This window comes from Garra rufa, chromosome 7 (assembly GCF_049309525.1).
Source record: "Garra rufa chromosome 7, GarRuf1.0, whole genome shotgun sequence".
Taxonomy (NCBI): Eukaryota; Metazoa; Chordata; class Actinopteri; order Cypriniformes; family Cyprinidae; genus Garra; species Garra rufa.
The window spans coordinates 19,784,215-19,810,707 of NC_133367.1; the positions used below are offsets into that span (position 1 = coordinate 19,784,215).

General features: G+C 35.3%; 1 protein-coding gene across 1 annotated transcript in view; it reads right to left on the reverse strand.

The window, feature by feature from the left end:
* Positions 1 to 26,493, reverse strand: part of gnav1 (guanine nucleotide binding protein (G protein) alpha v1) — a 61,060-nt gene that overhangs the window by 12,537 nt on the left and 22,030 nt on the right. The window contains exons 5-7 of the mRNA XM_073843948.1: positions 13,479 to 13,607; positions 1,449 to 1,578; positions 1,172 to 1,243 (exon numbers count right to left, since the gene is read on the reverse strand). Coding sequence (XP_073700049.1) covers positions 1,172 to 1,243; positions 1,449 to 1,578; positions 13,479 to 13,607 — 331 coding nt within the window. The remainder of the gene's footprint in view (positions 1 to 1,171; positions 1,244 to 1,448; positions 1,579 to 13,478; positions 13,608 to 26,493) is intronic.

Sequence of the window (26,493 nt, forward strand, 5' to 3'; positions counted from 1 at the left end):
CCCGCAAATGTGAGTTTGTATCTCTCAATTCTGACTTTTTTCTCGCAATTGTGACATTCCTCGCAAATGTGAGTTTGTATCTCTCAATTCTGACTTTTTTCACACAATTGTGACATTCCTCGCAAATGCGAGTTTGTATCTCGCAATTCTGACTTTTCCAAAATTGCATGATATAAACTCACAACTGTGAAAAGTCACAATTTCTGCTTTTTTCCTCTCAAATGAGAGTCAATTCTGACTTTTTATAAGAATTGATATAAACTCGCAATTCTGACTTTTTATTAGAATTGATATAAACTCGCAATTCTGACTTTTTCCTCAAAATTGCTTGATATAAACTCACAATTGCAAAAAATAAAGTCAGAATTGCAAGACAAAAACTTTTTGGCCCGGTTTCACAGACAGGGATTAGACTAAGCCAGGATTAGTCCATAGTTCAATTAGGACATTTAAGTAATTTTTTAAAACATGCTTAGAAAAAAACATTACTGGTGTGCATCTTGAGACAAAACCAAGGCACTGATATATTTTAAGATCAATCAGTGCAATTTTGTTTCAGTTGAAACAGCTCAGACTTACATTTTAGTCTAGGACTAGGCTTAAGCCTTGTCTGTGAAACCGGGGGTAAATCTCGCAATTCTAACACTTTTTCATAATTATGAGATATATACTCGCAATTGTGAGTTATGAAGTCCATTTTTGAGGGGAAAAAAAGACATGTTCTCAGAACTGCAAGTTCAATATCTCACAATTCTGACTTAACTTGCAATTGTGTGTTATAAAGTCGAAATTGGGAGATATAAACTCACAATTTTGACTTTTTTTCTCAGAATTGCAAGTTTATTTCTCAGAATTTTGACTTTGTATCACACAATTCTGACTTAAATTTCTAGAATTGCAGAAATTTCTCACGCAATTCTGAGAAGCCAAAATTGTGAGATAAAGAGTTGCAGTTACCTTTTTTTATTTAGTGGCAGAAATTGTATTTTTGAATAAATGTTGTAATGCACACTTGTGCATGTGTGCTCAAAGGAACCGTTTTTTTCCTCTTTTTTGGTCACATATGTTGGCCGTTTTGCGTCGTCTCTTGATTGACAACACTGACCTCCTCTCGAGCTAATGGGACAACAAGATTGGATGAGCTCTCTCTGTTAATTGAGCCATTTCTTACCATAGAAGTACTTCTGAAGAAGATGTTATTGCAGATTGACGAGAACAGCTTGAGACTCTCCTGCAGTCGATTCTAAACAAGAGCACGAAATGAAAAACAAGGGCCGTCATTCCCACGAGATCCCATGATGCTCTCCTCTGAGGTCAGTGCATACTAATTTTAAATACTGTAAAATGTAATCTGAATTTCTTGGTGCCTTCTCTTATTTGCTCAGGAACATTAACTAAACTTCTGCTGGATGTAGTAGGCAAACGCACAAGTAAAAGTGTTTTCTCACCATAGATGGATCTTCAACTAGTGTCATGTCGTATCCACTCAGAGACACGACGAACAGCACGGCCCTCACATCCTCAAAACAGCTGATCCACTTCCTCCTCTCTGTCCTCTGGCCTCCAACGTCATACAATCTGTGGAAAGAAACGGGCAACGTGTCCTCAAATGGAAAAAAAAAACACCTCTGTGTCTCCAAAACTCATTACTGTCAACACAAAACCAATTTACCTCAAGTTACAATGAATTTGGAACATTTCAGGTTGACGTTTACCAACAGCGTCACATTTGTTATGCTAATAGGCTGCTAACTAGCGACACGCATTTGTACATGTGAAAACCAGACAGACGGGCTCTTGATGTCCTCAAACGAGTATCTCAAATTAACAATCTCCACCAAACTCCCCTTCACTGTTTTAGATCACAACACTAAAAAGAGTTAAAAGCTAGTTTATATCTAGAGTTCATATCTTGCATTTCTGACTTATTTTTTTGTAAATGCAAATCTGTATCTCGCACAACTGCGAATTTATATCTCACAATTAAGACTTTTTTTCTCGTAAATGCGAGTTTGTATCGCAATTCTAACCTTTTCTCGCAATTGCGAGGTTGTATCACAATTCTGACTTCTTCCTCGCAATTCTGACTTTTTCCTTGAAAATGCGAGTTTATCTCTTGCAATTCTGACTTTTTACCTCGCAATCCTGACTTTTCCTTGTAAATGCAAGTTTATATCTCATTTTTATATCAAATTTTTTTCGTAAATGTAGGTCTATATCTCGCAATTCCGACTTTTTCTTGCAATTGCAAGTTTATATCTCACAATTCTGACTTATTTTTTCATAAATGCAAGTCTGTATCTCACAGTTCTAACTTTCTCACAATTGCCAGTTGTATCTTGCAATTCTAACTTTTTCCTTGCAATTGCGAGTTTATCTCTCGCAATTCTCACTTTTTTTTCGTAAATGCAAGTTTATAACTCACAATTCTGACTTTTTTCCAACTGAGAGTTTGCATCTCGCAGTTCAGACTTTTTTCTCCCAATTGCAAGTTTATATCTTGCAATTCTGAATTTTTCCTCATAAATGTGAGTTTGTATCTTTCAATTCTAACTTTTTTTTGTAAATGCAAGTTTGTATCTTGCAATTCTGACTTTCTCTCACAATTGTGAGTTTGTATCTTTCAATTCTAACTTTTTTTCTTGTAAATGCAAGTTTGTATCTGGCATTTCTGACTTTTTTCTCGTAACTGCAAGTTTGTATCTTGCAACTCTGACTTTCTCGCAATTGTGAGTTTGTATCTTGCAATTCTGACTTTTTTCTCGTAACTGCAAGTTTGTATCTCGCAACTCTGACTTTCTCGCAATTGTGAGTTTGTATCTTGCAATTCTGACTTTTTCTCGCAATTGCGAGTTTGTATCTTTCAATTCTAACTTTTTTCTTGTAAATGCAAGTTTGTATCTCGCAACTCTGACTTTCTCGCAGTTGTGAGTTTGTATCTTGCAATTCTGACTTTTTCTCGCAATTGCGAGTTTGTATCTTTCAATTCTAACTTTTTTCTTGTAAATGCAAGTTTGTATCTCGCAATTCTGACTTTCTCGCAATTGTGAGTTTGTATCTCGCAACTCTGACTTTCTCGCAATTGTGAGTTTGTATCTCGCAACTCTGACTTTCTCGCAATTGTGAGTTTGTATCTCGCAACTCTGACTTTCTCGCAATTGTGAGTTTGTATCTCGCAACTCTGACTTTCTCGCAATTGTGAGTTTGTATCTCGCAACTCTGACTTTCTCGCAGTTGTGAGTTTATATCTTGCAACTCTGACTTTCTCGCAATTGTGAGTTTGTATCTTACAATTCTGACTTATTTCTGACTTTCTCTCACAATTGCAAGTTTATATCTTACAATTCTAACCTTTTCCTCATAAATGCGAGTTTGTATCACAATTCTTACTTTTTCTTGCAACTGCAAGTTTGTATCTGGCATTTCTGACTTTTTTCTTGTAAATGCAAGTTTGTATCTGGCATTTCCAACTTTTTTCACATAACTGCAAGTTTGTATCTCGCAATTCTGACTTTCTTGCAATTGTGAGTTTGTATTGCAATTCTGACTTTTTTCTTGTAAATGCAAGTTTGTATCTCGCAATTCTGACTTTCTCGCAATTGTGAGTTTGTATCTTGCAATTCTGACTTTTTCTCACAATTGTGAGTTTGTATCTTGCAATTCTAACTTTTTTCTTGTAAATGCAAGTTTGTATCTCGCAATTCTGACTTTCTCGCAATTGTGAGTTTGTATCTTGCAATTCTGACTTTTTCTCACAATTGTGAGTTTGTATCTTGCAATTCTAACTTTTTTTCACATAACTGCAAGTTTGTATCTCGCAATTCTGACTTTCTTGCAATTGTGAGTTTGTATTGCAATTCTGACTTTTTTCTTGTGAATGCAAGTTTGTATCTCGCAATTCTGACTTTCTCGCAATTGTGAGTTTGTATCTTGCAATTCTGACTTTTTCTCACAATTGTGAGTTTGTATCTTGCAATTCTAACTTTTTTTCTTGTAAATGCAAGTTTGTATCTCGCAATTCTGACTTTCTTGCAATTGTGAGTTTGTATTGCAATTCTGACTTTTTTCTTGTAAATGCAAGTTTGTATCTCACAATTCTGACTTTCTCGCAATTGTGAGTTTGTATCTTGCAATTCTGACTTTCTCGCAATTGTGAGTTTGTATCTTGCAACTCTGACTTTCTCGCAATTGTGAGTTTGTATCTTGCAATTCTGACTTTCTCGCAATTGTGAGTTTGTATCTTGCAATTCTGACTTTCTCGCAATTGTGAGCTTGTATCTTGCAACTCTGACTTATTTCTGACTTTCTCTCACAATTGCAAGTTTATATCTTACAATTCTAACCTTTTCCTCATAAATGCGAGTTTGTATCACAATTCTTACTTTTTCTTGCAACTGCAAGTTTGTATCTGGCATTTCTGACCATTTTTCTTGTAAATGCAAGTTTGTATCTGGCATTTCTGACTTTTTTCACATAACTGCAAGCTTGTATCTCGCAATTCTGACTTTCTTGCAATTGTGAGTTTGTATTGCAATTCTGACTTTTTTCTTGTAAATGCAAGTTTGTATCTCGCAATTCTGACTTTCTCGCAATTGTGAGTTTGTATCTTGCAATTCTGACTTTTTCTCACAATTGTGAGTTTGTATCTTGCAATTCTAACTTTTTTCTTGTAAATGCAAGTTTGTATCTCGCAATTCTGACTTTCTTGCAATTGTGAGTTTGTATTGCAATTCTGACTTTTTTCTTGTAAATGCAAGTTTGTATCTCGGAATTCTGACTTTCTTGCAATTGTGAGTTTGTATCTCGCAATTCTGACTTTTTTCTTGTAAATGCAAGTTTGTATCTTGGAATTCTGACTTTCTCGCAGTTGTGAGTTTGTATCTTGCAATTCTGACTTTTTCTCACAATTGTGAGTTTGTATCTTGCAATTCTGACTTTTTTCTTGTAAATGCAAGTTTGTATCTTGCAACTCTGACTTTCTCGCAGTTGTGAGTTTGTATCTTGCAATTCTGACTTTTTCTCACAATTGTGAGTTTGTATCTTGCAATTCTAACTTTTTTCTTGTAAATGCAAGTTTGTATCTCGCAATTCTGACTTTCTCGCAATTGTGAGTTTGTATCTTGCAATTCTGACTTTCTCGCAATTGTGAGTTTGTATCTTGCAATTCTGACTTTCTCGCAATTGTGAGTTTGTATCTCGCAACTCTGACTTTCTCGCAATTGTGAGTTTGTATCTCGCAACTCTGACTTTCTCGCAGTTGTGAGTTTATATCTTGCAACTCTGACTTTCTCGCAATTGTGAGTTTGTATCTTACAATTCTGACTTATTTCTGACTTTCTCTCACAATTGCAAGTTTATATCTTACAATTCTAACCTTTTCCTCATAAATGCGAGTTTGTATCACAATTCTTACTTTTTCTTGCAACTGCAAGTTTGTATCTGGCATTTCTGACTTTTTTCTTGTAAATGCAAGTTTGTATCTGGCATTTCCAACTTTTTTCACATAACTGCAAGTTTGTATCTCGCAATTCTGACTTTCTTGCAATTGTGAGTTTGTATTGCAATTCTGACTTTTTTCTTGTAAATGCAAGTTTGTATCTCGCAATTCTGACTTTCTCGCAATTGTGAGTTTGTATCTTGCAATTCTGACTTTTTCTCACAATTGTGAGTTTGTATCTTGCAATTCTAACTTTTTTCTTGTAAATGCAAGTTTGTATCTCGCAATTCTGACTTTCTCGCAATTGTGAGTTTGTATCTTGCAATTCTGACTTTTTCTCACAATTGTGAGTTTGTATCTTGCAATTCTAACTTTTTTTCACATAACTGCAAGTTTGTATCTCGCAATTCTGACTTTCTTGCAATTGTGAGTTTGTATTGCAATTCTGACTTTTTTCTTGTGAATGCAAGTTTGTATCTCGCAATTCTGACTTTCTCGCAATTGTGAGTTTGTATCTTGCAATTCTGACTTTTTCTCACAATTGTGAGTTTGTATCTTGCAATTCTAACTTTTTTTCTTGTAAATGCAAGTTTGTATCTCGCAATTCTGACTTTCTTGCAATTGTGAGTTTGTATTGCAATTCTGACTTTTTTCTTGTAAATGCAAGTTTGTATCTCACAATTCTGACTTTCTCGCAATTGTGAGTTTGTATCTTGCAATTCTGACTTTCTCGCAATTGTGAGTTTGTATCTTGCAACTCTGACTTTCTCGCAATTGTGAGTTTGTATCTTGCAATTCTGACTTTCTCGCAATTGTGAGTTTGTATCTTGCAATTCTGACTTTCTCGCAATTGTGAGCTTGTATCTTGCAACTCTGACTTATTTCTGACTTTCTCTCACAATTGCAAGTTTATATCTTACAATTCTAACCTTTTCCTCATAAATGCGAGTTTGTATCACAATTCTTACTTTTTCTTGCAACTGCAAGTTTGTATCTGGCATTTCTGACCATTTTTCTTGTAAATGCAAGTTTGTATCTGGCATTTCTGACTTTTTTCACATAACTGCAAGCTTGTATCTCGCAATTCTGACTTTCTTGCAATTGTGAGTTTGTATTGCAATTCTGACTTTTTTCTTGTAAATGCAAGTTTGTATCTCGCAATTCTGACTTTCTCGCAATTGTGAGTTTGTATCTTGCAATTCTGACTTTTTCTCACAATTGTGAGTTTGTATCTTGCAATTCTAACTTTTTTCTTGTAAATGCAAGTTTGTATCTCGCAATTCTGACTTTCTTGCAATTGTGAGTTTGTATTGCAATTCTGACTTTTTTCTTGTAAATGCAAGTTTGTATCTCGGAATTCTGACTTTCTTGCAATTGTGAGTTTGTATCTCGCAATTCTGACTTTTTTCTTGTAAATGCAAGTTTGTATCTTGGAATTCTGACTTTCTCGCAGTTGTGAGTTTGTATCTTGCAATTCTGACTTTTTCTCACAATTGTGAGTTTGTATCTTGCAATTCTGACTTTTTTCTTGTAAATGCAAGTTTGTATCTTGCAACTCTGACTTTCTCGCAGTTGTGAGTTTGTATCTTGCAATTCTGACTTTTTCTCACAATTGTGAGTTTGTATCTTGCAATTCTAACTTTTTTCTTGTAAATGCAAGTTTGTATCTCGCAATTCTGACTTTCTCGCAATTGTGAGTTTGTATCTTGCAATTCTGACTTTCTCGCAATTGTGAGTTTGTATCTCGCAATTCTGACCTTTTTCTTGTAAATGCAAGTTTGTATCTCGCAATTCTAACTTTTTTCTTGTAAATGCAAGTTTGTATCTCGCAATTCTGACTTTCTCGCAATTGTGAGTTTGTATCTCGCAATTCTGACTTTCTCGCAATTGTTAGCTTGTATCTCGCAATTCTAACTTTTCCCTTGTAAATGCAAGTTTATATCTTACAATTCTAACCTTTTCCTTGTAAATGCGAGTTTGTATCACAGTTCTTACTTTTTCTTGCAACTGCAAGTTTATATCTGGCATTTCTGACTTTTTTTCTTGTAAATGCAAGTTTGTATCTCGGAATTCTGACTTTCTCGCAGTTGTGAGTTTATATCTTGCAATTCTGACTTTTTCTCACAATTGTGAGTTTGTATCTTGCAATTCTAACTTTTTTCTTGTAAATGCAAGTTTGTATCTCGCAATTTTGACTTTCTCGCAATTGTGAGTTTGTATCTTGCAATTCTGACTTTCTCGCAATTGTGAGTTTGTATCTTGCAATTCTAACTTTTTTCTTGTAAATGCAAGTTTGTATCTCGCAATTCTGACTTTCTCGCAATTGTGAGTTTGTATCTCGCAATTCTGACTTTCTCGCAATTGTGAGTTTGTATCTTGCAATTCTGACTTTCTCGCAATTGTGAGTGTATCTCGCAATTCTGACCTTTTTCTTGTAAATGCAAGTTTAGATAGATAGATAGATAGATAGATCTTTATTGTCATTGTCACAGGTACAACGAAATTTAAAGTGCTCTCTAGTCAGTGCATCATTCATTCAGTAACATGCATCCTCTCACACATTCTTTTGTCACGCATTCTCCTGTCAAAATACATTGATTAAACAGTGATTGTGCACATTATTTCTTAGCAGCATCATTTAGAACGGTTATTGCAGTTGGGTAAAAACTGTTTTTGAGTCTGTTTGTCCTTGCATTAATTAGTCTGTACCGCCTGCCAGAAGGCAACAGTTCAAACAGGGGGTGGCCAGGGTGTGAGGTGTCCTTTATAATGTTCTGTGCCTTTTTGAGACACCGGGAGCCATGTAGGTCTTCCAGTAAGGGGAGAGGGCAGCCAACAATCTTTTGGGCAGTGTTGATAACCCTCTGGAGTGCTTTTTTTGTATCTCGCAATTCTGACTTTCTCGCAATTGTGAGTTTGTGAGTTTGTATCTCGCAATTCTGACTTTCTCGCAATTGTGAGTTTGTGAGTTTGTATCTCGCAATTCTGACTTTCTCGCAATTGTGAGTTTGTATCTCGCAATTCTGACTTTTTTCTTGTAAATGCAAGTTTGTATCTCGCAATTCTAACTTTTTTCTTGTAAATGCAAGTTTGTATCTCGCAATTCTGACTTTCTCACAATTGTTAGTTTGTATCTCGCAATTCTAACTTTTTCCTTGTAAATGCAAGTTTATATCTTACAATTCTGACTTATTTCTGACTTTCTCTCACAATTGCAAGTTTATATCTTACAATTCTAATCTTTTCCTTGTAAATGCGAGTTTGTATCACAATTCTTACTTTTTCTTGCAACTGCAAGTTTGTATCTTACAATTCTAACTTTTTCCTCATAAATGCGAGTTTGTATCGCAATTCTTACTTTTTCTTGCAATTGCGAGTTTGTATCTGGCATTTCTGACTTTTTTCTCATAAATGCGAGCTTGTGTCTCGCAATTCTGACGTTTTTCTTGCAATTGCGAGTTTATAGCAAATCTGAGATATAACTTGAAGAAACACATCTGTGTGTCCCCAAAACTCATTACTGTCAACACAAAACCAATTTACCTCGAATCACAAAAGTACAACCCATTTTGAACATCATTTCAGGTTGACGTTTACCAACAGCATCACATTTGTTATGCTAATATCCTGCTAACTAACGACACGTTTCCATACATGTGAAAACCAGACCGACAGGCTCTTGATGTCCTCAAACGAGCTTTTCAAATTAACAATCTCTGCCAAACTCGTCCTCACTGCGTTTTAGATCACGACACTAAAAGAGTTAGCCTGTTAGCTAGTAGTTAGCAAAGAGGCGTCAAAACAAAACATCTCAAAACATGACGTTTCATACAGGTTTCTCCTCTTCACATCTGTTTTTGAAAAAAGCGGGAAAATGGTGAGTGTTTGTTTTCAAAGACACATTTATTTTCCACCTTCCACTTCATCCTGCGCCGTCTCTTCACTATATTTGCGGGAAAGATTCCCCCACACGTCTGAAATGAAAACTATCAATACGCACACTTCAAACATGATGGAAAAAGAAATCTATATGTGCCTTTTGGGACAATAAAACATGAGGGTTTCCCATAAAAATCAAATAAATGAATTGAATCATTAACAAGCAGATGCTGACACTACAAAATTAACTGCTACATTAGTTTGCTTGTGTACAACAAACCACAGGTAAAATATCAAGCTAAACAAAGAATAATATGATATAATATATCAATTAAATATATCAAAAAATTGAAATAATGAATAAATAGTATCTACTTGGCATTTTATTGACAATTCAGCTGCAACACGAAGTTTAAACAAAAGATGAGGGAAAAAAATAAAAAAATAAATCAAAGCAGTGTATCCTCCTGTTGTTTTCCTGTCTGTCACGTCTTTTCCGACAGCACGAAGGTTTAATAATGGCTTTTTTTTAATTATGGGATGATCTGATGTGGCCGCATAATCACAGCAGACAAGGTGAGAATCGTGTGGTGTTAAACACACTGATCAAAACGCAAGTAATTTCACCGAACATTACACTGCTAATTATGCCTTGGATGTCAAGGGTGACCCGCAGGCACCTGAGATTTAGATTTCGGCTGCAGGGAGGGAATTATTGTGGAGATTTCATTAGATTTGTGTGAAAAAAAAAACAGTGACGTCAATTTCTGTCTAACAAACCTATAACACCATGACGTCGCTACTTGTGTCCAATTAAGAAAATAGCCATGCAATTATTACTGCATATGGTAATCAGTGAAAGAAAATAATTTTTAATGTAATTAGTTTCACTTTTTTAATGGTTGACAAGTTGCAAACAAGAAAATTAGGAACATCTGGCCACAGGAATAAAGCATTAAGATGAAGGAAATGAATTGAAGTGTAAAACCGTTATCAAATATTAATTAATTAGCAGCATTATATTTACATATGGAAATAAGAAACAGTAGTTCTGTGTTTTCAGAAAATTATAGCAAATTAAATAAACAAATAAGAAAATCTATAAATGCACAAAAATTAATAAAATGCATATAAATAAATATTAAAATGCATCAATTATGCATTAGTATAAATGCATAAATATTTAATTAAATAAATGTTACTCTTTGACTGTTAATAAGTTACATGTAAATAAAAAACTAATATTAAAAATGCATAAATTATGCACAAATATTTAATTAAATAAATGTTACTCTTTTACTTGATGAGTTACATGTAAATTATTTATTGTCAAATTCGGAACATTTGGTCACATTAATAAAGCATCAAGATTTGGGAAAAAACTATTGAAAATGAATCAAGCAAATTACTATTTAAAGCAGAATTATATTTAAATATGGACATGTGAAAACATTATCTCTGTCTTTTTAGATTATTATAGAAACTTAAAATGAATGGAGCATAAATCTATATTATTTATTGTAAAATTAGAAACATTTGCTCACATGAATTAAGCATCAGGATTGGAAATTAAATGAAGTGTAAAACGGTTATCAAAAATTAATCATACAAATAGCTATTTAAAACAGTATTATATTTACATATGGATATAAGAAACCGTTTTTCTGTATTTTTAAATAATTCAAGCAAATGAAATTAAATTAATACAAATAAAAAGGAACATAAATCCATAAATGTGCAAAACAAGTTTGTTGAGCTTCACAAAATAGAAAGTGGCTGTACGAAAACTGTTAAAGCATTGAAAATCCCCATTCCCACCATCAGGGCAATAATTAAGAAGTTCCAATCAACTAAAGATGTTACAAATCTGCCTAAAAGAGGATGTGTGTCTATATCATCCTAAAGCATGATAAGGAGGACAGTCTGATTGGCCAAAGACTCTCCAAGGATCACAGCTGGAGAACTGGAAAGAATTGTTGAGTCTTGGGCTCATAAAATGATCAAACAGCCCCTACATCACAATGTTGTTCCAGAGGGTTTCAAAAAAAAAAAAAAAAAATCTACCTGGCTCATCCAAAAACAAACTCCAGCTTATTTACTTGTCAGACATGATTGGGACTTCAAACAGGACTGGCTTCTATGGTCAGATGAAACTAAAAATTTGCTTTTTGGCAGCTAACCTTCCAGATGGTTTTTGTGCAGACAGGGATAAAAAAAATTACCCCATGTCCACGCTTAAAAATACTGCTGGGTCTTTAATTTTGTGGGTCCTGGACATCTTGTTTAGATACATGGCTTTATGGATTCTATCAAATGCCAGCAGATAAAAAATCAAAACCTGACTGCCTCTGTTAGAAATCTTATAATGGGCCATGGTTGCATCTTCCAGCAGGACGATGATCCAAAACAAACATCAATAAATCGAGACATAAATGCATAAATTGTTCAGACTTAGTAAAATTAGGAACATTTGGTTTTTGGCCCCTTTGCTGAGTCAGTGCACAGGGCCCAGAATTCCCAGCGACGCCCCTGTTGAATACATATGGCCATAAGAAACAATATTTTGTCTTTATGTATTGCTTTTTAGATACAAATAGTAAATAAATTGAATATAGCAGTAAAATAAATATAATAAAAAATGTGTGTGTGTTTGTGTGTGTGTATGAATGGAGCATAAATCCATAAATGCACAAAAAAAAAAAAAATACAAATTTGTGCATAAAAAATTTTTTATCTAACTAAATAAATAAAATCGTAAATTAATGCATAAATGCGTAACTAAACTTTTGGTTTCAAAAAATCAATGGAATTATTGAGAAAGGCAAAGAAATGCAGCAGCTATGGGTGTTTATATCAGAAGTGAGGTGTGAATCCAGAGATATGATAAAGATCATGAGGTTTCGGCGCGGGACGCATATGAAGTGCTGCGATAAGGACGTGCAGTCGAGCGTGCCGAAGATTGACAGTAAGTTATTCCAGACCGAATTAATTCACTCTAGGGCTCAAGAGGAACTAAACAGATTTCACATCACACGATTACTCCACATAACATCAGCTTTCATAGAGTTCACTGCTTATAATGAAAGGACTTAGTTAAGGACTTTATTAAGGATTTTGGACAGGCGACCAACTAGGTGTTTCAAACATCGCTTCAACCCACAACCATCTTGTTTGGATTTTATGATGTTGTCAAAGCACTTTTATTAAAAACTGTCATGAAAGCTGTGGGAAATTTAGATTTAGCATTATGCTAAGTAATGCAATATAAATGTTATTGTGAAGCCTTCAACAGAAGCCAATAAATTAGCCATCTCTCAGGGCAGAAAGAGCTCAAGAAGAAGCGAACGCAAAAGTATAGACATAGACAGTCGCTTTCCACCAAATGCCAAAACACTCATCTTTCCATGCCATATCAAACAGTTGACGGCATCTCAAAGCTGTAAATGTCTCCATTAACATCCAAATGGCTGGTAAAAGCCGCCAGGCAGAAAATTACTCACATTTCCCATGAAACTCCCCAATCGTTTTATTGGTTGTCTAATGTTTGGGCAAAATTGAAGTTGAGGGGACGATGAACATGCATGAAACTTCTTCATTGCGACATTTTGAGAATTAAAAGTCATTGTGACTGACTGAAGCAAACGTTAACTCAAACCAAAACCATAAAAAAAGGCCATTACTTGACATAAAATAAACATCTAATGAGCAAAATAAGACTTAAAACTTATTTTGTGTCATCTAGATGCCAAAAATACTAAAACAAATGCTATTAAAATCTGGTTCAAATTAAACAAACAATCAGCATACACCCTCAAAAGTTGTTTGTTGACATATTTGATTTTGGGCTCGCGGCAAGACGTCATAAAAAAAAACTCATTAGACGAATTCAAAACAAATCAAAACTGAACGTGTGCTCGATGCTGATAATGCCAGTTAGGATATTGACGAATGGAGCGATGCTTCAGAACGTCATGGACAAGGTGACGTTTCATAAGATAGCGGGAGATGGAGGATGCCGTCCACGCTGACATGGTCAATATAAAGAAATCCTGAAGTTGTGAGAAGGAAAACCCCTCAAGTTTTCCTCAGTTGCATTTTTAGCACCTTTAAACAAATGTCAACTGAAAACGCTTCACAGTCAAACAATAAAGAGGCCGTTTACCTGAAGACCAGGTGTTTGACTTTGAATTGCGTCTCGATCACTCCTGTAGTTCTCAGGCGGACTCTTAAAACGTCCGTTTCTGTCGGCATGTAATCGGGGGCGATGATCCTGCCCATGTTCTCGAAAAAACTGGGAACAGAAAGACAAAAATACAAATGTTATGACAAAAATTATAGAAATGACACATTTCGACATTCTATCTGGAATTACTTTTCCACCAAAGTGAATCTGGTTCATGGCTAGAAGTTCTGCGAACAAATCCGATAATTATTGTCCAACCTGATGCAAGATGCGAAATACATTTTACAGTGTAAGTCTCACAGTTCTGACTGGAAATGTCCATTAAGTGGCGCTATAACTCTAAAGGTCCTTGCATTCATCCCAAATTTTTGCACGTTAAAAAAATAAATCTGACCTCATGTTTCATGAGTCGTTTCAGGTTCGATTTACTAAGATTTTGCATCTGTAGCAAGCATTTTAATAGGAAAGGATGACGAATATGAAAAAAAAAGCACATACGAAAATTTGGTCACAATAATAAAGCATCAAGATTTGAGAAAAAAAACACATTATTGAAAATTAATCAAGCAAATTACTATTTAAATCAGAATTATGTTTTAAATATTGACACCTGAAAAGAGTATTTCTGTCTTTTTAGATGACTATAGAAAATGAAATTAAAACAAAATTCATAATGCGTAAACACAAACTTAATACAGGCATAAAAATGCACTAAAAATGCATACATAATTAAATAAATGTTGCTCCTTTACTGTTGATAAGTTAAATCTAAATAGTTTGTTGTAAAATTAGGAAATTCAGTATAGCAAATGAAATTAACGCAAATAAAAAAAAATTAAATGAATGGAGCATAAAATCATAATTGCACTAAAAACAAATCATAAAAATGCATAAATACGAACTAAATGAATATAAGCGTAAAAATGCATTATAAATGCATACACTATGCATAAATAATTAATGATTACTCTTGTTACTCTTTTACTGTTGATAAGTTAAATGTAAATTATTAATTGTAAAATTAGGAACATTTGGTCACATTAAAAAAGCAGGTTCGATTTTCTGTGTTTTCGCATCCATAGCAACTATTTTCATAGAAAGGGATGACGAATGGGGAAAAAAAATATTAATGCATGCAAAAATTTAAAATTGATGTTGTCAAATAAAACAAAGCTTAAATGTAATACAACATAAATATTATATGGAAAAACTTAAATTTAGAAATGTAGCTTTTGCAACTAACTGAAATACGTTTAAATTGAAGTACTAAAGTAGCTAAAACTGGAAAAAAAATACATCTATTAAAAATATATTTTTTAAAAAATTGACCTGCACATAGCAAAAATACTATAATATAAACTAAATTAACTAATTAATGCGAAAGCTGAAAACATAAAAATAAATGCAATTTCAAAACATATATCATAATAAAATTAATATTAAAATAAAGCTGATTTTTGCAATATAGTATAGGTTTTTATATCGGGCATGTATCGGTTATCGGCAACAAACGTGACAATAACGTACCTGTGGGAACTTTTTCGCAAGATGCGAAATGTACGTTTCGCAACATATTTGATGTGAAATGTCCACTGGGAGGAGCTAAAAAGAGTGTTTGTTTTCCCCCCGGAACAGATGAACGTTTATATGGTATGTTTCATGTAATGCTGGCTTTGTACGTCTCACTAAAGTTCTGACTGGAAATGTCCATTGAGTGGTGCTTTAACTCTAAAGGTCATTGCATACTGAGTCTAAAATTTTCGTCCAAAATTTTCGTAAAAAAATTAATCTGACCTTACGTTACGTTTACACACTGCCTCCGAAACTTTAGTCCGGAATTAAAAAAAATTCGGGTCAGGTTCGATTTTCTACATTTTCGCATCCGTAGCAAGCATTTTATTAGGAAAGGATGACGAATACGGAAAACTCAAAAACGCAGTAGTAAGCGTGCTGTTTTAACTTGTTTTTCGATCTCATCTTTTAGCTCCTTCACCATGATTCGTGGCCAAATCCCATGTAAGACATGACACACGATGAAAGAGCTTAAAGATTAGAGATCGACAAACAAGCTAAAAAGCTTTTTTTTTTTTTTTGGTCACATTCACTTTTGTTCATTCTATTGAGTACGTATAGGTGTAGTGCAGATGGTACGTTATGGAGCATTAGAGTTATATCATCATTCAACGTACATTTCAAGTCAGAACCGTGTGATACAAAACCAACGTCACATAAAACGTACCATATGTAAGTTCATCTGTTCCAGGAAAAAAAGAACACTCTTTCAGCGCCACTCAGTGGACATTTCACATTGAATATGTCATGAAACGTACATAGCGGTACGCATTTCGCATCTTGCGAAAAAGTTCCCACAGGTACGTTATTGTCACGTTGTTGCTGATAACCGATATATGCCCGATATAAAAACCTATACTATATTGCAAAAATCTGTTTTATTTTAATATTATTTATATTATGATACATGTTTTGAATTTGCATTCAGGTTTATGTTTTCAGCTTTCACATTAATTAGTTAATTTAGTTTGTATTATAGTATTTTTGCTATGTGCAGGTCAATTTTTAAAAAATATATTTTTAATAGATGCATTTTTTTCAGTTTTAGCTACTTTAGTACTTCAATTTAAACTTATTTCAGTTAGTTGCAAAGGCTACATTTCTAAATTTAAGTTTTTCCATAAAATATGTATATTTTATTACATTTAAGCTTTATTTTATTTGCCGACATCAATTTAAAATTTTTGTGTGCGTTTTTTTTTCCGCATTCGTCATCCTTTCCCATGAAACTGAATGCTATGGATGCGAAAACACACAAAAAAAAATCAGTTCAGGTTTGATTTTCTATAACGGACAAACACTTTGGAAGCAGTGTGTAAACATGATTGACAAAATGTGAGGTATATTTATTTTTTAGCATGCAAAAATTTTGGATGAGAACTTTTAGTCATAGCAATAACAACGCTGGTCTCAAATTAAAAATAAATTATTTATAATAAAATAAAAATAAAAAATTTAATTAAATAACATTAAAATGAAATAAAATTAAATTAAATGACAAATTTTCATTTGTGGGTAAGCTATCCCTTTAAGAGATTGTTAGATGACAACAAAACAAACAAACAAACAAAAAAAAAACACTATAATATTGTTTGATAATTAGTATGGTACCAATATATTGTGCTTTCACACAACCTAGTTTGTTTTGTGTTAGCGACACCAGATTTAGTTCTTGCTGCATTGAAACCTTACAAGTTGGACATTATCCTGCCCCTTAGCGGTTCCTGGTTTGATACCAGCAGGTTTTAGGTTTTAACTCCAGCGACCTGTTGGTGAAAAGAAGCTTGGGAGCAAGCTCTTCACCTCTTATAATCAGGTCTCTGTGGGAAAAAACCCTCTCCTTAAGGGCCATCTCTCATTGTCTAGGTAAGCAGCTTTACCTCTGACTGCAGTTAGCGTCTGTGGCGGCGATAAGACCGGCCCGGGGGAAACACGCGCCGTATGCTAATTACCAGCATGAATATAAACACAGCATAATGCAGTATAAGCAAATCTGTGCAGGGAATTCTGTACACGGATGTGCTAAAGAGAGGGATTATCCGGGAGCGCGCGCTACGTAGCGATACACACACCTCACAGGAGGTCACAAACACCCTGAAGAGAGAATTAGACAAATGCACGTAAACAGTTGAGGCAATAACCTCAAACAAATGTGCCACAGAGTGTTTGAGGAATCTTTTCCTGCACTGATAAGACCAGTTTATCATTCTGAAGAAGAAAGACCAGGTTGCGCTAAACGCTAATACGTCAGAGGCTGACGTACACACTGTTCCATACTGAAACGTACGTGTTGCATTCGCACTGCTGCTGCAAGGCACGCTATAGCATCATTAGCATAAACTGTTGTCCTTGAAGAGCAATGAGTTCTTGTTGTTTTGATATTTAGCACTGCAGCTTCAACGCAGCTAACTATATTTGTTAGCAGTGTACGCACAAAAAGTGCTTTGAACTACTTTCTGTGATAGCGTATAGCTAGCAAGAGTGGCTAACTAGTTTTTTAAAAGAGAGTACTAGCTTAAATGGCAATTAGCTTATAGCTAACAAAGTTGGAGTTTCAGTGTAGTTTATCTAACACGGCTAACGTCATGCTAAAGCACTGGTTTGAAGAGAATCTTGCTAAGGAAGTTGAAGTTAGCTAAACTTTCATCCGTTAGCTAGCTGCTGACTAAATTCATGTTTTCAACTAAATGTAACTTGCGTAAACTACTTTTTGCTAGCAGTTTCTAGCTAACAAAGTTGTAGCTTAGCATCTTTAATGTCACGCTAAAGCATTGGTTTGATGAGAATTTTGCTAAGGAAGTTAAAGTTAGCTAAACTTTCATCCGTTAGCTAGCTATTGACTAAATTAATGTTTTAACTGGATTTACGTGAAAAACATTTGTTAATAGCTTATAGACCTTTTTCCTGAGTAAACGATGAGCGCCGCCATTACGAATTCTAACGTCAGATTGAATGCTTTTCTGTTCCGTTTTCCATAGGAACCCATTCAAATAGCGTCCATCTGTTTTTAATGTATCTAACGTCCGCAGCTTTGTGTCATCTACACACTCATTAAAGTGAGGCACTGACAAATGACGGTCATTGCGACATTGCCAAGTGATGGCGCTATGGAGCCATGTGCTTTTTAAAAACATTTTAATAGGTTTAACGTTAGTTTATTAGCTCGGAATATACCCTAATTTGACTAGAAACAATGCAGACCGGAAATGCAAAGCATTCTTTCAGTTAAGAGTCGGACTTACTTCCGTGGTCAGGAAAAACGTCTATAGAACGGTTAACTACATTTGCGTAAATGGCAAAACTGAAGTGAATCTCGCTAAGGTAGTTAAACTTAGTCAATAGCTAGCTAAAGGATGAAAGTTTAGCTAAGTTTAACTACCTTAGCATGATTAACTTCAAAGATATGCTTAAGCGTGACTTTAGCCATGTTAAATTAGCTAGCTATTGTGTAATTTCATGTTTTTAATCAAATTTAGCTTAAGTATAAAAGCTTAGGTAAGTTTGTGATTTTAACTAAATTTAGCTTGCGTGAACAACTTTTAGGCCATTTCTCAATACCAAGTACGCAAAGTTCGGACTTGCGTCCTTCGTAGTTCGGACTTGGAAGTTTGACTTGGGAGTACGAACTCCCGAGGACGTGAGGTTGCAAGTCCTGTAATTCTGCAAATGGAACAGCAGTGTACTTGATAACGCCAGTCAGCTCGCCTTTTCTACTCCGGTTATCTTCACTGCTTCACTGTATGTATTTACAATAAGATGAAATATGATATCAACCACCTCTGCCTCTTTTCGTTTTCATTTAAACATATTAATAGCTGCAAAAACGTAGTTCAGGGAATGTACAACATTACAGTGAAACGAAATATTTTATATCAAACAGCATTGCCTCTATTCCGTTTTTTTTTTTTACGTTAAACATATTGATAGCGACAAAAATGTGGTTCATGCAACGCGTTACAAAACAATAATTACAATAAAAGCAAGTGATAACACCACTGCCTCTTTGTTTTCTTCAAAATATAAACCACAACTCTTCGAACTCATTTTAAAAATAATAAAACATATTAATATGTGATTTAAGCTATATGTGCACTGTGTATAATACATCTTTACTCTATGGATAATAAAATGAAACATGACAAGCACAACTCTGCCATTTTTGTTAAATGACATGTTTTAATGAACATTATTGGCCATTATAAAAGTATAAGTATAAAGTATAAGAGACTTATGTAATCGGAAATAAAGACAAAAGCAGACAATTCGGTCAAATGCATGCTAAAAAGTCAGCGTTGAATTACGATTGATAAATAATTTACGAAGCACCCTGCTGAAAAAAACAGCTAAAACCAGCCTGGGCTGGTTGGCTGGTCTTAGCTGGTTTAAGCTGGTCAGGCTGGTTTTAGCTGGTGGTTTCCCAGCCTGACCAGCTAAGACCAAAAACCAGCCTGCCTCCCAGCTATGACCAGCTAAAACCAGGCTGGTTGACCAGCTAAAACCAGCCTAGGCTGGTTTTAGCTGTTTTTTTCACCAGGGCATAACTTTGTCCTCAGTCAAAATTATATGACCTGGAATAAATAATAGATTCACAAGACCAAAAATTAGCTGTTAGATTTACCCAAAACGAATTATACCTCGTTTAACCACTACAGAGACATCAGGACCAGCGGCAAACGTCAGAAGGACTAGCCGTGGTGAGGCTCTCTCTGTGGGATACGTGAACACTGAGCACCCGCTGTTCGCCTGGAACTCGCATCTTCGAACTCGGCGAAACAAATTTTCAAATAGGCGCTGTCTTTGTAAATAAACCGCAGATTTGAGTTTTAAACAACTACATTCTCGCCTGAAATACTCTTAAACCTACATTTCATGACACAATAACAGTGATATTTTGAAAATGATGCGGGTTTTCTCCTCCGTCATTTAACGCTCGCTGATTGGTGCGAAATGCATTCTGGGATACATGGCTGCCTCAAGCTCGCACAAGTCTCCTCTTGATGCATCCTTGATAAAAGGGGCGGAACAAGAACACATCCGGGCATTTGAACTGTACTTGCTAGATGTGAACTTTGAATTGGAACAGTACTTGGGCGACAACTGATGACGTTTCATAAGTCCACATGAACACAAGTACAGACAAGAACGCATATTGAGAAACGGCTTTAGTTTTAGTAGCTTGTAGAGTGGTTAACTACTCTTTGATAAGAGCTTACATGACAATGTATAGATTATAGGTAGCATGCTAAAATTTCAGTGTCGTTTACCTAACACGGCTAATGTCATGCTAACACACTGGTCTAAAGAGAATCTTGATGAATAACTTAAAATTAGCTAAAGTGTGATTCTTTTATAGCTAGTTCATGTTTTCAACTAAATTTATCTTAGGGTGCTTTCACATCTGTGGTTCGGTTCATTTGGTCCGGACCAAGGGCAAAAAATGATACATTGTAGCATTTTTCTGCAGTTTTGAGTCCTTTTCACACCACACTGATTGCTCTGGTCCGAACCAGTTGAAACGAACCAAAATGCAGTCATGTGACAACATCCACATCACTCGTTGGCCAGATCGTGTCATTGAACCACTTATCTATAATGGAGAATTATATAGATCAGTGTATTGAACAAATTTTCTAAACTGTTAGGGGCCGTTCACACGTAGCGTCTTTTGCGCGCTCAAGCTCGTTATTTCAAATGTAGACGCGCGGTATGCGTGCTCAGAATGGATGCGACGCGCTCGTTTTTTCCATTCGCGAACGCGCCGCATCGAGATAAAAACATCTCAACCTTTTAGAATGATGCAAGCAGACCGCAGGTCATGTGACATGAACCAACCAATCAGCTTCATCCTTTCCCTTAACAACATTGAAAGCACTGGCAAGTTGGAGAAACAGCTGATCATAGCTGTACAGGAATAAACATTTTTAAATAAATGTAATAGCAGAGCTACTGCAAGCGATTTTTAATGCTGAAAATCCATTTATCCTTTGCTGAAACTTTCGCGTATTTATGGAGAGCGCAGGTCATGGTTGCTTAGCAACGGCAGACGCCACTGGAGCGCAAGCTACAGAGCAGTTTGGAAAGAAAGAGAAAGTGGCGCGCCTAGCGTTTTCCACACGCAACATGTGAACGGCCCCTTAAACAATGAGAAAGATTATGATGTTCTTGTGAGTTTTCGAAAGTTGGGACCTAATATGATCATCAGACCAAATTAATGAGGCTGCGCACCTCCTCACAACTCCAAGTTTGTCCGCGAGCTGTCATGGGGCTGTTGCTAAAGCGCTAACTGTCAACAAATACTTGTCCTCATCCCATAATGAACAGCGCAGCGGACTACGGCAGCTGGATTAGTCCAAAAAGGCGCAGTACTTTTTGTGGTTTGGTCTGTTCTAGTTCGGTTCATGTTCTCACCACAAACGAACCGCTCCAGTGTTCATTTGAAAGTGTACCGAGACCACCTCTTCAAGGAGGTCTCTGTACGCTTTTTTGGTCTGCTTTTGGTGCGCACTCGAGTGCGATTGCTACATTCACATCTGCCCAAACGAACCGCACCAAGAGGGAAAACGAACTCTAGTGCGATTCAACCGAACTAAATAAGGCAGGCGTGAAAACACCCTTAAGTTAAGCTACTTTTTGTCAGTGGCCTGTAGACAAGCTAACTACATTTTCAAAGAGTACTAGCTTGATTACAGTTTAAGTAACTTTCTCAGCGAAATCTGCACACCATAATGACATTAGCTCAATAACTACTTTAGCCTGCAGCTTAAACAAGTTTAACAACAAAAAATTGTTGAATAAAGTCGTTATTTTGGTTTTCTTTGGGCACAAAAAGTATTCCTGTAGCTTCATAACAGTACAGTTGAACCACTGATGTCACATGGACTATTTTATTGATGTCCTTACTACCTTTCTTGGCCTTGAACGTGTCAGTTGCGTTGCCGTTTATCCAGGCTCAGCAAGCTCTCGGATTTCATAAAAAAAAATATCTTAATTTGCATTTCAAAAATGAACAAAGGTCTTACGAGTTTGAAACGACTTGAAGGTGAGTAATTAACAACAGAATTTCATTTTTGGGTGAACTACGATCTTAAAAATAAAGGTGCTTCATGATGCCATAGAAGAACCCTTTTGTCTAAATGGTTTCATAACGAACCTTAAACATCTGAAGAACCTTTCTGTTTCACAAAAGTTCTTTGTGGCGAAAGAAGGTTCTTCAGATTATAAAAAAGTAAGAAAGAGATGGTTCTTTTAAGAAACTTTGATTGAATGGTTCTTTGTGGAACCAAAAACTGTTCTTCTATGGCATCGCTGTGAAGAAACTATTAAAGCAGTGTATCTCTTTAAGAACACACTCACAGTGTAGTGTTTCTGGTTTTAGCTACAGCCAAACAAACACACAAACCCACAATATCACACTCCATTCTCAGTGCCAAGGCGATTCCTTGGCATTCCAGCCGAGTCTGATCTTGTAAACCCCCTGGGCGGCATGACAGCGGACACCTCAGGCCTGAGCGGAGACTGTGAGCGCACAAGTGCGAGGTGTGTTTCTTTGGACAGACATGCCGTTACGTGCATCTGGATGCAACATTCACTCGCTGCTGGCCTTCAATTCCCAGCGGGACACAAAGGCCCTGTCGCTGTGGATCTATCTAACCCTCTAACACTCTTTAGGGAAAGCCAAGGGCTAACTTTACCAGCGGTAGACTCCAGAAATAGTCTTTTACATATACATTCTGACTTAAAGTTACTTTTATTTGACCAGCAAGTTTTTTTTTTTTTTGACCGGAAATGACACAGACGTCTCCCAGAAGATAATAAGAGGATGTACAAGAGGCATCATTGTGGAAAAAATGATTACTCTTTTATTTACATTTGAACAAAAAGTGGCATGTCCAAAATTATTTATACCCTTCTCAATAATCAATAGAAAAGCCTTTTATTGGCTATTACAGCAATCAAATGCTTCCTATAATTGCTGACCAGCTTTTTGCATGTCTCCACTGGTATTTTTGCCTATTCATCTTTAGCGATGAGCTCCAACTCTTTCAGGTTGGAGGATCTCCTTGCCATCACCCTGATCTTTAGCTCCCTCCACAGATTCTCAATTGGATTTAAGTCAGGACACTGGCTGGGCCACTGCAAAACGTTAATGTTTTTGTTTGCTAACCATTTCTTCACCACTTTTGCTGTGTGTTTTGGGTCGTTGTTGTACTGAAATGTCCACTGGTGCCCAAGGCCAAGTTTCTCTGCAGACTGCCTGATGTTGTTGTTGAGAATTTTGATGTATTGCTCCTTTTTCAAGATGCCGTTTACTGTGATTAGGTTCCCTGGTCCACCGGCTGAAAAACACCCCCAAAACATTAGGTTCCCACCACCATGTTTGACAGTGGAGATGGTGTTCTTAGGGTTGAAGGCTTCTCCTTTTTTACACCAAATGAAGGCTACATCATTGTGGCCAAACAATTCAAATTTTCTTTCATCTGATCATAAAACAGAAGACCAGAAGTCTTCTTCTTTGCCCAGATGAGCATTTGCAAAGGCCAATTGGGCTTTTGTGTGCCTTATCTGGAGCAGTGGTGTCTTCCTTGGTCTGCTTCCGTGGAACCCAGCGGTGTGCAGTGTCTGTGGACTGTCTGCCTTGAGATGTTGCCACCAGCAGAGCCCAGATTCGTAAGATGGCCTTGGTGGTGATCCTTGGAGTCTTTTTGACCTTTCTCACTATCCTCCTGGCCAGCACAGGTGTCACTTTTGGCTTCCAACCACGTCCTCTGAGATTTTTCAGAGTGCGGAATGTCTTGTATTTTTTAATAATACTTTGCACTGTAGCCACTGGAACTGCAAAACATCTAGATATGGCCTTATAGCCTTTTCCTGACTTGTGAGCAGCCACAATGCGCAGCCGCAAGTCCTCAGTGAGCTCCTTTGTCTTAGCCATGACTGTCCACAAACCAACAGCAGAGAGCTTCTGTTTTTCACTTGTTGAGTTGATTAAAACAGCTGTTCCCAATGAATCAGGGTAATTAGGATGCTTTAGAACAGCTTGGACTATTTGGAATGGTATAGAACTTTGGATTTTCCCATAGACTGTACAGTTTGCAAAGGGTATGAACTTTTTGTTCAAATGTAAATAAAAGCTGAGAAATATTTTTTTTCCTTTTTCCAATTTTTAACTTTAAGTCAGAATTTGCCAGGGGTATGAATAATTTCGGGCTTGACTTTACTATATATATATTGTTCATCCAAAAATTAAAACTTGGTGAAAATTATTCACCCTCAGACCATTTAAGGTGAAAATGATTTTGTTTCTTTATCAGATTTGGAGAAATTTAGCATTACATCACCTGCTCACCAATGGATAGCTGATAAATACATCACAATCATCCACAAGTGAACCACACAACTCCAGTCCATCAATTACCATCTATTTAAGTGAAAAGCTGCATGTTTGTAAGAATTCTCATTCTGACGGCACCCATTCACTGCAAAGTATCCACTGTGGATCCAAAAGATGCAATGCTAAACAGAAATCTCTTCTTTTGCATCCTACAGAAGAAAAACATCTTCAGGGTCATATTTAGATGATCCATTCCTTTCCAAAGCTGGTTCGACCTGGCTTCTCCATGAGTGTGTCATTTCGAAGTATTTTCAGCATTTGAAAACCTCTTCTGGAGTTTTGTAGCAATACTTTAACTCTCGGATTGATTTGACACCACTTTGACCTCTCAGGGAACATCCTTCTCTCCTGAAGTATCCTTTCTACTCACTCCATTTCTGATCTATTTTTCCACACAATTGAATTTAGTGAAACGACGCCGGTCAGGGTTTTAGGGTCGTGGTTTTCGTGGAGAATTTAGAATAGCGAGGGAGGCCAAATGAGAATGGATGAAAGGCGGAATGAAAAGAGATTTGGCAAGATGCATGCAGGATATGAACAGGTGAGGAGCTGCGACCTGGCCGGCAAAGCCGATGGAAATGCCCTCTGATAAATCTGACCTTTAACAAGAGAATGCGTGTGTTTCTTTGAGTGTGTGTGAGGATGGGTGATGGAGCCCTGCAGGTGTGACATGACAGCTTGGGAGGGAAGGTTTTTAAAACCTGGAGAGTGAGAGATACGGTTTGAAGCAGACATAGAGAAATGCCATTTTAGTGCAAATTTCTATACAAAAACAGCACTACACCATATTTAATTAAGTCACTGTCATTCTTTTCAGCCTCCTTTTTATGCAAATCAGTTTATTATGAAATGAAGTGAAATCTTAGTACTTTTTCCAACAAAATTTTCATTATGTGTGTGTGTCCATTTTAAACACTGTTCAAACTGCGATTCAAATCAGTGCCATGGTGATAATTTAGTCGCTCCTGGTGACAAGCGTGTCATTGACTCCATATTATTGACTGAAGTGTCTGGAGGGGCCCCTTGGCCCCAGGGGCCAAAGGGGGGCAGGATTACCTGTCAATCAAATTTACATGCATGCACGCACGCACGCACGCACGCACGCTTTACCATAGCCTTAAATGTTAAATTAAATTAATTAGAATTTAAATTATTTGTATATAAAAAAAAGTCTGAATGTTTTAAAAGTGATTTAATAATTAATAATAAAATAATATTATATAAATTAACAATGTTTTAAATTAATAAGAATAATATCTAAACATGTATTCTTTCTACTAGTACTACTACTACTAATAATAATAATAATAATAACAAAAACATTAAACTACTTATAATTTTTTTATTACTTAATGTTTTGTTATACAGTATTTTTTTCATAAAGGTAATTAAAAACTAATTTAATAAAAAAAATATATATAATGAACAATGACAAATAATATTATTATTATTATTATTATTATTATCATTATTAATTTAATAATGTTTTATGTTTTTTCCTCAAAAAAAGTAATTTAAAACTAAAAATATATATAATGAACAACAGCAACAATCATTAATTAATACAATTATTATTAATATTATTATAAATATTATTTTTATTATATATAATATTTTTATTATTTAATATTTTATTATACAGTGTTTTTTTTAAAACTAATTTAACAATGAATAATAATAAAAATATGTATTATTATTGTTATATAAATAATATTTTTATTATTATTTAGAATTTTCAGAATTCTAAAAGTATTATTTTTATGACTACTAGCAATAAAACATTTATTATTAATACTACTACTGATAATAACAGCACAATTATTTAATTATTATTATTATCATCATTAATAATAATAAAACAAATAATTATTGTTATAAATATTTTATTATTTAGTCTTGTTATACATTTTTTTTCATAAAAGTAATTTAAAAATTATTTAATTGAAATATATGATTAATAATAATAATAATAATAATAATTATTATTATTATTATTAATTATTAGCAACAAGTATTACTAATATTAAGTAT